Source organism: Ornithorhynchus anatinus, chromosome 1 (genome assembly GCF_004115215.2).
Source record: "Ornithorhynchus anatinus isolate Pmale09 chromosome 1, mOrnAna1.pri.v4, whole genome shotgun sequence".
Classification (NCBI taxonomy): Eukaryota; Metazoa; Chordata; class Mammalia; order Monotremata; family Ornithorhynchidae; genus Ornithorhynchus; species Ornithorhynchus anatinus.
Genome location: NC_041728.1, coordinates 179,130,700 through 179,142,857, shown reverse-complemented (window position 1 = coordinate 179,142,857; position 12,158 = coordinate 179,130,700). Strand labels below are relative to the sequence as shown.

Genomic DNA, 12,158 nt, shown 5'->3' with positions numbered 1-12,158 from the left:
TACCACTACAGACATTAATCTAAATAAATTACATAAATTATAAATCTAAATAAATAAATTATCCATGGACATAAGTGCTGTGGGGCTGACTCAGACCGAATCGTAGATTTAGTCTGGACTCAGAATAAATCGTAGGTAAATAAATAATAAATAGCTAGACGAGCTGCCCCTCCCCTGTCTCTGTGAAAGGTCACAAGTCAGCTAAATATAGGCTATAACCAATCCCTCCTATCGAAAACCAACCACAGTTCAGTCCAAGCTCAGCTGACTCCTTTCTTGACCCAAGGCAGTAACCCCTGCAGATCTGGTCTGTGTCTTCTCCAAGGCCTAAAGCAGTCCATTCATTCATTTCTTCAGTCAGTTGTATTTATTGAGCGCTTACTGGGTGCAGAACACTGTACTAAGCACTTGGAATGTACAATTCAGCAACAGATAGAGACAGTTCCTGCCCAACAACGAGCTTACAATCTAAATGGGGGAGTCAGACAACAGAACAATGAGTCAATCATCCAGTCAGTCTATCAGTGGCATTTATTGAGTGCTAACTGTGTGCAGAGCACTGTACTAAACCCTTGGGAGAGTACAATAGAGAAGCAGCGTGGCTCACTGGAAAGAGCACGGGCTTTAGAGTCATAGATCATGGGTTCAAATCCCGGCTCTGCCACTTGTCAGCTGTGTGACTTTGGGCAAGTCACTTAACTTCTCTGTGCCTCAGTTACCTCATCTGTAAAATGGGGATTAAGACTGTGAGCCCCACGTGGGACAACCTGATTCCCTTGTGTCTACCCCAGCGCTTAGAACAGTGCTCTGCACATAGTAAGCACTTAACAAATACCAACATTATTATTACAATACAACAGAGTTGGTAGACACATACCCTACCTATCAGGAGAAGCAGCATGGCCGAGTGGCAAGAACACCGGCTTGAGAGTCCGAGGGCGTGAGTTCTAATCCCGGCTCCTCCACTTGTCTGCTGTGTGACCTTGGCCAAGTCACTTCTCTGGGCCTCAGTTCCCTCATCTGGAAAATGGGAATTAAGACTCAGAGCCCCATGAGGGACAGAGACTGTGTCCAACCTGATTACCTTGTATCTATTCCAGTGTTTAGAATAGTGCTTGGCACATATTAAGCACTTAACAAATCCCATAATTACTGAGGAGAAGCAGCATGGCCTAGTGGATAGAGCACAGGCCAGGGAGTCAAGGATGTGGGTCTAATCCTGCCCCCCCCCCCCCACGTGTCTGCTGTGTGGCCTTGGACAAGTCGCTACATTTCTCTATGTGTCAGTTACTTTATCTGAAGAATGGGGATTAAGACTGTGAGCCCCATGTGGGACAGGGACTGTGTCCTGATTTTATCTTATATCTACCCCAGAGCTTAGTACAGTGCCTGGCACATAGTAAGCCCTTAACAAACACCATAAAAAAAAAGGAGTTTATAGTCTAACCAGGAGACATTCGTTAAATAAATAAATGATAGATATGGGCATAAGTGTTTTGGGGCTGAGGGAGCTGTGAACGAAGGGGGAAGTTCCAAGCGCAAGGGAGAGGGAATAGGGGAAATAAAGGCCTAGTCAGGAAAGGCCTCTTGGAGGAGAGGGGATTTTAATGAGGCTTTAAAGGTGAGAAGCCTGATGGTCTGTCAGAAATGAAGGGGGAAGGCAGAGGAGGAGCAGGGGAGGGAAGAAGAGAACTGAGGTAATCCCTGACATCAGAACTCTGCACGCCAGGGTGAGCAAGGACAGGTTTTGGGCGTTGGGTCAGAGGAGGAGCAGGAAAGGGAGGAAGAGACGTGAGGTAACCCCTGGCGTCAGAACCCCGCGGGCCGGGCTCAGCATGGACAGGTTATGAGGTCGAGGATCGGAGGAGGAGTGGGAGAGGGAAGAAGAGACCCGAAGTAATCCCTGACGTCAGAACCCCGCAGGCAGTGGTCAGTGGGGACAGTACGAGGGGTGCAGAGATGTGTGTCTCTCTTGGACTGTGAGCCCCAGCTGGGACAGGTTCTGGGGTCTGTTCTGATTGTCCTACATCGGCCTCAGTGCTTAGCGCAGTTCTAGCCACCCAGTCAGCACGTAATACCCAGCAACGCCGTCATCACCACCCTCGTCTTGTGCATCCCCGGCCACAGCTCCATCCCCCAAAATCCTGGAGGGGGAGGGGACAGGTGGGGCCTAGACCCCCACTCTGCTCTGCCCCGTTGACTCCACTCCCTGACCCGCTCTGTTCTCCCCCACTGACCCTGTTTTGTCAGCGTAGTGAAAAACAGCATGGTGTAGTGGACAGAGCCCAGGCCTGGGAGTTAGAAGGTCATGGCTTCTAATCCCAGCTCCACGGCTTGTCTGCTGTGTGACCTCGGGCAAGTCACTTCACTTCTCTGGGCCCCAGTTCCCTCATCTAGAAAATGGGGATTGAGACTGTGGGACAGGGATGGGGTCCAACTCGATTTGCTTGTATCCACCCCAGCACTTAGCACAGTGCCTGGTACATAGTAAGCACTTAACAAATAGCATTTTTATCATTATTCTCCCCCAGTGACCCTATTCTGCTCTACCCCACTGACCCCGCTCTCCTCTCCCCCACTGACCCTGTTCTCCCCCACTGACTGCTTTGCTGTTCCCTTCTGACTCCGCTCTTCCCTCCCCTTCTGACCCCACTCTCTGACTCCATTCCCATGGCTTCAACTCCCACTTCTATGTGGATGATCCCCAATTCGACATCTCCAGCCCTGATCTCTCTCCCTCTCTGCAGTCTCAAATTTCCTTTTGCCTTCAAGACATCTGTACTTGGATGTTCTTCCATCACCTTAAATTTAAAATGCAAAACAGAACTCCTTTTCTTCCCACCCAAACGCTGCCCTCCCCATGACTTTCCCATCACCATAGATGCCACCACCATCCTTCCTGTCTCACAAGCCCACAGCCTTGGTGTTTTCCTTGAATTCTCTCTCCTCACTCAACCCACATATTCTATTCATCACTAAATCCTGTCAGTTCCACCTGTACAACGTTGCTAAAATTGTTGCTTAGAGAAGCAGTGTGGCTCAGTGGAAAGACCACAGGCTGGGGACTCAGAGGTCATGGGTTCAAATCCCAGCTCCACTGCTTGTCAGCTGTGTGACTTTGGGCAAGTCACTTAACTTCTCTGTGCCTCAGTTCCCTCATCTGTAAAATGGGGATTAAGACTGTGAGCCCCATGTGGGACAACCTGATAACCTTGTATCCTCCCTGGCGCTTAGAACAGCACTTTGCACATAGTAAGCGCTTCACAAATGCCATCATTGTTATTATTAACATCCTTGCTCACCTTGATTACTTTATCAGCCTCCTTGCTGACCTCCCTGCCTCTCCCCGCTCCAGTCCATACTTCACTCAGCTGTCTGGATCATTTTTCTACAAAATTTTCAGTCCATATTTCCCCACTCCCCAAGAACCTCCAGAGGTTGCCCACCCACCTCTGCATCAAACCGAAACTTGTCACCATTCACTTTAAAGCCCTCAATCCCCTTGCCCCCTCCTACCTCACCTCGCTGCTCTCCTACTCCAACCCAGCCCCCACACTTCACTTCTCTAATGCCAACCTTCTCACTGTACCTCCGTCTCTTTTATCTCGCCACCGACCTCTCACCCACGTCCTCCTTCTGGCCTTGGCATACCCTCCCTGCTTATATCCGACTCTCCCCCACTTCAAAGCCGTATCAAAGGCCCATCTCCTCCAAGAAGTCTTCCCTGACTAGGCCCTCCTTTCCCTCTTCTCCCGCTCCCTTCTGTGCCACCCTGATCTTCTCTCTTTATTCTTTCCCCTCCCAGCCCCCACTTATGTACATATGTGTAATTTTATTTATTTCTATTAATGTTTGTCTCCCCTCTAGACTGAGCTCACTGTGGGCAGGGAATGTGTCTGTTTATTGTTCTATTGTCCTCTCCCAAGCACTTAGTACAGTGCTCTGCACACAGTGAGCACTCAGTAAATACGATTGACTGACTGACTGTCTGACTGACTGACCCCACTCTGTTCTCCCCCAGCGGAACGGGAATCCCGGGAGCACGAGGAGCCCACTACATCTGAGATGGCGGAGGAGATGTTCCCGCCGAAGGTTTTCCGCCCCAAGCACTCACGGCTGTCGGAGCTGAAGGCCGAGGCGGTGAAGAAGGACCGCAGGAAGAAGCTGACCCTGTCTAAATTCGTGGGCGGTGCCGAGAACACCGCCCACCCCCGGGTCATCTCCGGTCCCGACCTGCGGCAGGAGTCTGAGCTGGTGAGTGTCCTGGGGCCGCCCCCTGCTCCGGCAGACAGCTGCCTTGGGGTCGTTCCCTCGGTGGGCCTGGCTGGCAGGCACTGGAATGGCTCCCCCTGAGTCCTCGCGAGACTCCACCCGTCTGGCCTGGGAGGTTGGAGGGACACGCTGGGTGGAGGCAGGGGAGTGCTCTGAGGGACCCCCAGCCCAGCCGGAACCCGCCGCCCAACATATACACCCATTTTGGGTCCCAGTGGCCACAGACCCCAGCCCGGACACCCCCCGGCTGTGGACACAGGGCAACTCGGTGACTCCATCATCCACAGCCTCCCAATACCCCCTGCCCTCCCTCCCTTCGGGTTGACCGTGTGTCTGCCCAGGCACTGGGCATGTGATTAGCGCTTACCCAGCGGCCCATGGCCACTGACGATGGTCTCTGTGCCCCCCGCCCCCCCCCACAGGGCCCGTGCCGTAGGCAGATGGAGGCGTCACTACAGGAGATGAAGGCCAGCCCACGCATGGTCCCCAGGGCCGTCCACCTACCCAACTGCGACCGCAAGGGCTTCTACAAGCGCAAACAGGTGAGCCCCCTGCCCCATTCTCCCCCCCACCAGACCCCACCCACTTTCAGCCTCTTGCAGTCTAACCCGATTTGCGTGTACCTACCCCAGTGCTTAGTACAGGGCCTGGCACAAAGCACTTAAATAATAATAATAATTATGGCATTTGTTAAGTGCTTACTACATGCCAGGCACTGTACTAAGACCTGGGATGGATAGAAGCAAATCGGGTTGGACACAGTCCCTGACCCACGTGGAGCTCGCAGTCTCAATCCCCATTTTTTAGGTGGGGGAACTGAGGCCCAGAGAAGTAAAGTGACTTGCCCAAGGTCACACAGCAGACACATTGCGGAGTCAGAATTAAAACCCATAATCTTCTGACTCCTAGGCCCATGCTCCATTCCCTGCGCTATGCTAATACCAGAATAATTATTATTACTTCTTCAGGGATAAGGGACCTGTTTTCCCTTCCTCTTAAACTGGGAGCCTCATGTATTTCAGGGTTGGTGTCCAAATCGGATTACCTTGTCTCTGCATGACCCTGAGCATGGCACTTGGCAAAGAGAAAGCGCTTAACAAATGCCACAGTTATTATTAACATTACTCTCTCTCATGTTAAGAGGGTATTTACCCCACCCTCAGCCCTAAAGCTATCCAGCACTTAGAACAGTGCTTGACCTAAAGTAAGCATTTAAGAAATGCCATCATCATCATCATCACCTATGCACATAGCCATAATTGATATGAATGTCTGTCTCTCCGGCTAATAATCATAATCATAATTCTGGTATTTGTTAAACTCTTTCTCTGTGCCAGGCACTGAACGAAACGCCAGGGTGGATCCAAGCAAATCGGGTTGAACACAGTGCCTGACCCACGTGGGCTTCCCAGTCTCCATCCTCATTTTACAGATGAGGAAACTGAGGCCCAGAGAATGAAGTGACTTGCCCTAGGTCACACAGCAGACAAGTGGCAAAGCTATGATTAGAACCCACAACTTTCTGACTGTAAGCTCCCGCTGGGCAGGCAATGGGTCTACCAACTCTTTTGTATTGTACTCTCCCAAGCACTTAGTACAGTGCTCTGCATACAGTAAGTGCTTAATAAATACCACTGAGTGACTGATAGAAGAGAAATGCCCCCATTTAGAACCCTGCCAAGTTGATAAGGATTAAGGCAGATAGTCAAAGCGGTAGTCAGTCAGTCAATTGTATTTATTGAACACTTACTGTGGGCAGAGCACTGTACTAAGCACTTGGGAGAGTACAATGTAACAATAAACAGATATAGCCCTGGCCCACAATGAGCTTACAGTCTAGAGACAGCAGTTTTGTGTGTGTGTGTTCTTGTGTGTGCATGCATTGGCTTAGGAGGCGCATGCCCTAGTGTGAAGGCCTGGAAGTCAGGAGACCTGGGTTCTAATCCCAGCTCCATCACTTGTCTGCCAGATCACCTTGGGCAAGTCACTTCTCTGTGCCTCAGTTACCTCATCTTTACAATGGGGTTTCAATACATGTTCTTCCTCCTGTTTAAACCGTGGGTAAGGGACTGTATCCAACCTTATTATCGTGTATTTACCCCAGCGCTTAACAATCAATAAATCAGTCAGTCGTATTTATTGAGCATGTACCATGGGCAAAGCACTGTACGAAACGCTTGGGACAGTACAAGATAGCAGAGTTGGTAGACACCATTCCCTTTGCATGAAGAGGGAGACAGACATTAATATAAATAGATAAATTACGTATATATGCAAATGTGCTATAGGGCTGGAGGGAATTTTACATTCCAAGCACTTAGTACAGTGCTCTGCTCACAGAAAGCGCTTAATAAATGATTGAATGAATGAATGGATGAATGGATGAATAAATAAAAAAGGGTGCAAATCTAAGACCAACTATGACACATAGTAAATGCTTAACAAAGACTGTTGTTGTGTTATTATCATTATTAATAATCATAATAAATGTTAATGACTACTTCTGCTGGTTCTAACTGGTGCCACCCTCTCTCTTCCCCTCGCCACCCCCACTATCCCAGTGCAAACCCTCACGGGGTCGGAAACGTGGCATCTGCTGGTGTGTAGACAAGTATGGGCTGAAGCTGCCGGGCAGCGAATACGTGGCCGGAGACTTCCAGTGTCACCCCTTCGACAGCAGCAACGTTGAGTGACAGCGGCCGGCTGCCCCTCCTCCTCCTCCTCCCGCCCCCCCCCCCCAACCCACCCCCTCGGCACCGCGATTTCCGCCTGCTCGTTTCATCTCATTTTAAGGAAGAAGAAGAAAAAAGAGAATTTTTTTTTTTGAAGAAACTGAGGACCTCGGAATCTTTAGCAAGTTCTCGACTTTATTGATTTTTTTTTTTTTCCAAAGCAACGACGACGGAGACAAGGGACCACGCGGACACGAAACCCGCTTTGTGGGGACGAGGGTGGACCCGGGGAGGGAGCCAGCGGACGTTTCGAGGGGCAGGTGCGGAAAACCAGGCGCGGGCCTCCTGGGGGTCAAGAAGCCTCCGGCCAGCGGCCACCCCAGGGGGGGCTCTCTCTCAGACCCCCCAATTAGGGAGCCATGGGCCCCAGGCCGGCCTGCGAGGAGGGGGGTCCGGGCCTTCGGACGGGTTCTCCGGGGCTTGGTTGCGGGGAAGATGAGGTCAGCCTCTCCACCATCCGCCTCTGCAGGTTTCTCTCCTGAGATGCATTCCATTCCTTGTTTTCCTTCTCTCTCCTTCCACTGACTCTGAGCAGAGGGTTGTATGGACAGGTGTACGTTGTATACATGCCCACTGGCTATATTCACGCATGTATACAGGACTCATAGCTGTCAGCGTGTGCTTGTGCGCACAGTGTCGACCCTCTCGGCAACCCTTCCCAGCCCCAGCCGAGCCCCAGGGCGCGATAGGTCGGTGTGCTCACCCAAATGCTTAGTACAGTGCTCTGCACACAGTAAGCGCTCAACAAATACCATTCATGGATGGATTGATTGGGCCCCATCGGGACTGGTCTAGCCGACTTTCAGGCTTTCCCACAAAGCCGGATATATTAGTACAGTGCTAAGCGCTTAGTACAGTGCTCTGAACACAGTAAGCGCTCAATAAATGCGATTGAATGAGTGAATCCGGGGGGGGGGGGGGGGGGGCTTTTTTCTTTTTTTTTTTCTGTTAATGGTTGCGTTAACTCTTACAAGTCAGCTCCTCGAGGGGACTGAGGCAACGAACTGACAGACCGCCAGGCCCAGGGGGTCACAGTTCCCGCACGTGTGAGTGGCGGTACGTGTGTGTGTGTGTGTGTGTGTGTGTGTGTGTGTGTGTGTGGCGCGGGGTGGGGGCCCGGCTGGAGAGGTCACAACCGCTTGTGCAGGCATGTCATGTGTGCATGTGTGTTTGTGTGTGTGTGTGTAAGACACTTGACTCCCACTCCTGCCTCCCACCTCACTCCCCAAACCCTTCCCACCCCGGGTTCCCAAGCTGACTTGGGCATCTCTGACCCCTGCCCTCAGCCCCAACAGGGGCCGGGGGGCGGGGCGGGGGGGAACGAGAGCAGTTCTATGGACCGCTTATCTCCCCACCTTCTTCCGTTTGGGCCACGGGGGAGAAAACAACAAAGCATATTTTTTTTCTTTAAAACAACCAAAGCAATCCACCTTCTCAGCAGCACCTCTGGAGCTGCCGGTGGTGAGAGATAGAAATGGGGGGAAGGCCGAGATCCTGCCCCCCACACCCCGAGATGGGGAAGGGGGTGGAGGATGGGGGTTCAGGGAGAGGAACGTGTTGCTCTGGGACACTGTCGGGTGGGATCGCCGTGACGGACGGTCCCCCGGGGGGTGGGAAGTGAGGGGGACCGGCCCCTGCTCCCCGATGCACCCAGTGAGCGCAGGAAGGAGGGGAGGCACCGCAGCTGAGCTCTGACAACCCTGGGGGCTGGAGGGGAGGGCAGGAGAGAGTTGGGAGGCCGGGCCTCGGTGGTGAGGGGTAGCTGGGCAGGGGGACGTTTTGGGCTCTGCTGGGCGGGGCTGGACTTGGTGCGAGAAGCTTCCACCGTCCTGAGCCGTGGCTGGTCTCCGGGATGGCCAGGACCCTGGTCGATTTTGGTGTGTTGGCCGGGGTAGGGGCATCCCCTGTGACTCGGTCTCCAGTTGGGGCCCGGGTCTGGATCTGCCACGGGCAGGGAGAGGCCCAGATGGCCTAAGGAACCAGGAGAAGGCAGACGATGGTTGGATACAGTACTCCCTGCCTCCTCCCAGGACTCTGATCTTCTTAAGGAGACCGGCCCTGGGGCCGAGGGGGCCGGAAGAGGGTTTGGAGGGATCGGAGGGGTTGGGGGACCCCCATGGGGGTGGGAGAGGTGGGTCTCAGCAGCTTCTTACAGGACGCTTCAACCTGTTCCTCTGTCAGAATCAGTGGAATTTATTAAGCGCTCAACCTGTGCAGAGCACTGTTCTAAGCCCCAGGGAGGGTACCAGAAGTAGTGGGGACTTGCCTACGCCCCCTCCCCAAGGCTAGAACGATTCCAGGCCCCCTCAGAAGAGAGGGCCGCGGCCACGGGTGATGACCAGAGGTGTGGCGGAGGGCTCCCCGACCCCCAGGGGAGGCAGAGCCAGGGTTTGCCCTGGAGGGGGCGGGGTCCATAGCCCCCAAGCAGGCCCCCCCAAAACAACCTGCCTCCTGATGGGGTCACCCCCTCCCCACTCTCCATCCCAGCCTGGGGGAGGGACCGTGGCCCACCCCACCGGCCCATCCCAGCCCCTGGCACCAGAGGGAACCCCGGGGGCGGAGGCCGGCGTGGTAGCCGAACTCGAACCCAAAGCCCGGGGGCCTTGAAGCTTCCACTTTCCGGGGCCCCTGTGGGCAGCCAGATGAGCAGCACCTCCTTCCGGGGCCCCCGAGCAGAGGCCTGCGGGAGCGCGTGGCCTGCAGGGCCCAGGGACTTTCTAAACCACTAATAGCAGAACATAACGGTTTCTCCTCTCTTTTTTGCACTATTTCTCCAGTTTTTCCTCTGTTGGGTTCTTGTATTCTTGGATTTTCTAGCGGGGCTACAAGAAGCCCCGCTCCCCGCTCCGTCCTTCCGCCCCACGCATGGGCGGCGACCCTCACCCACAGCGCAGTTGTCAGGCAGATTCCGAGTTTCCTACCTGGTTGATTTTCGTTTGGATTTTTTTTTTCCTCTAAAAGCAATAACCACAGCACATTACAGCACATGTACGGTAGATCTTTATAGCTTTACATACATACCATAGCTCTCTTCTCGCCTTTCTTTTCTCTCTCTCTCTTTCCTTTTTTTGGTTCTTCAGTAATTTTTAAACAAATAAGTACTCATAATCTTTACCAGTGAAATGGATGAACTACAAAACAAAAGTTTGTGAAAACAAAAGACCTGAATGTCGGAAGAGGTCCGCTCTCCCTGTTTAGCATTTTGTACTTTAAAAGAAATTAAAAAAAAAACGAAAGATCTCACGTTTTATTAAAAAAAGTGAAGATTGCTGTATACTATTTATTCAACTTATAATTTATGTTACTCTTTGATCTTTGTCTTTTGTCATGACAAAGCATTTATTTAATAAAGTTATGCATTCAGCCTGCTTTGCTGCCGTTTTTGAGGGGGCCTGGGGAAGGGTGGGGTAGTGGAGATGAAGGGTAGGGACCCTCCTGCTAAACTGCTTCATAAAAAAGTGCTTGACTCCACACTGGGGAAAGAGCTACTCTGGGTAGGTGCCGGGGCATGGACTAGATGACCTTTGAACCCTGTAAACCCAAGGAGACGGGGATTATGTGAGTTCTGTTTCCAGCAGGTCCTAAATTTTTACTTTGCTGGTCTGCTGGGAAGCAACACGTCAGGATCACAAACAAAATTGAAATTCACAGTTAGCACAAAGTAATAGTAGTAATAATAAAAATGTTGGTATTTGTTAAATGCTTACTACGTGCCCAACACTGTTCTAAGCGCAGGTGTAGATACAGGGTAATCAGGTTGCCCCACCTGAGGCTCACACTTTCAATCCCCATTTTATAGATTAGGTAACTGAGGCACTGAGAAGTTAAATGACTTGCCCAAAGTCACACAGCTGATGTGGCGAAGCGGGGTTTAGAACCATGACCTCTGACTCCTTAACCTGTGCTCTTTCCACTGAGCCACGCTGCTTCAGTAGTTGTTGAGAAACACTGTGGCTTAGTGGAAAAAGTCCAGGCTTGGAAGTTGGGTTCTAGTCCCAGCTCTGCTGCTTATCAACTGTGTGACTTCGGGCAAATCGCTTCACTGTGAGCCCCATGTAGGACAACCTGATTACCTTGTATCTACCCCAGCGCTTAGAGCAGGGCTTGGCACACAGCGCTTAACAAATACCATCGTTAATAGCAGGAGTAGCAGTGATAGTAGCCGCAGTCCTCTACCAGTCTCGACTATGGGAGGGAGAGTCAAGCAGAGGCCCGTCCAGTCTATTCCTCGCTCGGCTACTGGCTAGCGAGTGGCAGGTCATCGGCTACAAATCAAAACTAAAACTCCCCCGTGCTGGGGAGCAGCAGCACAGGAGAGAGTCGAGGGTGGAGACTCGGGTTTACTGTGTGGAAGGCGGCCATGGTCAACCACTTCCAGATTTTTACGGAGAAAACTCTCCGGATCCACCACCAGAACAATGGCAGATGGAGGTGGGGCGTGCTGGGAGAGATGGGTCCATGGCCTTGCTATGGGTCTGAGATGACTCGACGGCGTTAAGTCAAGACAAGTAGTTGTAGTAATAGCAGCAGAAGTAGTAGTAATATTTGTATTGATATCTGTCTCCCCCTCCACTCCCCCAGACGGTAAACTCGCTACGGGCAGGGAATGTCACTGTTTATTGTCTTGTACTTTCCCAAGTACTGTTCTTCACACAGTAAGTGCTCAATCAAAATGATTGATTGATTGAACGAAGGAATAATAGCAGTAGTAGCACTGTACTGTGAGCATGGGGTAATACAATGAAATTAGTAGACATGACCCCTGACCTCAAGGAACTTACAGTCTCCTTTCTGAAAAGCCATACTAGGCACTTGGGCAAGGGCTGTAGAGTTTGAAGACACTATCCCTGCTCCCGAGGAGCTAACAGTCTACTGTGTGCAGACAGTATACTAAACTTTTTGCTTGGGTGAGTACAGTAGAGTTGGTATCAATAAATCAATATTTATTGAGCATTACATGCAGAATGCTATACTAACTGCTTGGGAAAGTACAACAGAGTTGGCAGATGTGTTGCCTGCCTACGATGGGCTTACAGTCTAGAGGGGGAATCCTGGCTCTGCTACTTTGCTGTGTGGCCTTGGGCCACTTAACTTCCCTGTGCCTCAGTTACCTTATCTGTAAAATGGAGATTAAGACTATGAGTTCCACGTGGG

The 12,158-nt window shown here is 51.7% G+C and overlaps 1 protein-coding gene across 1 annotated transcript in view; it reads left to right on the top strand.

Annotated features, from left to right (window-relative positions):
* The window catches only part of IGFBP5 (insulin like growth factor binding protein 5), a 38,727-nt gene extending 30,820 nt beyond the window's left edge, over positions 1 to 7,907 (top strand). The window contains exons 2-4 of the mRNA XM_029063026.1: positions 4,022 to 4,254; positions 4,695 to 4,814; positions 6,834 to 7,907. Of these exons, the coding sequence (XP_028918859.1) occupies positions 4,022 to 4,254; positions 4,695 to 4,814; positions 6,834 to 6,965 (485 nt within the window). The 3' untranslated portion in view covers positions 6,966 to 7,907. The remainder of the gene's footprint in view (positions 1 to 4,021; positions 4,255 to 4,694; positions 4,815 to 6,833) is intronic.
* Positions 7,908 to 12,158: the final 4,251 nt, after the last annotated feature.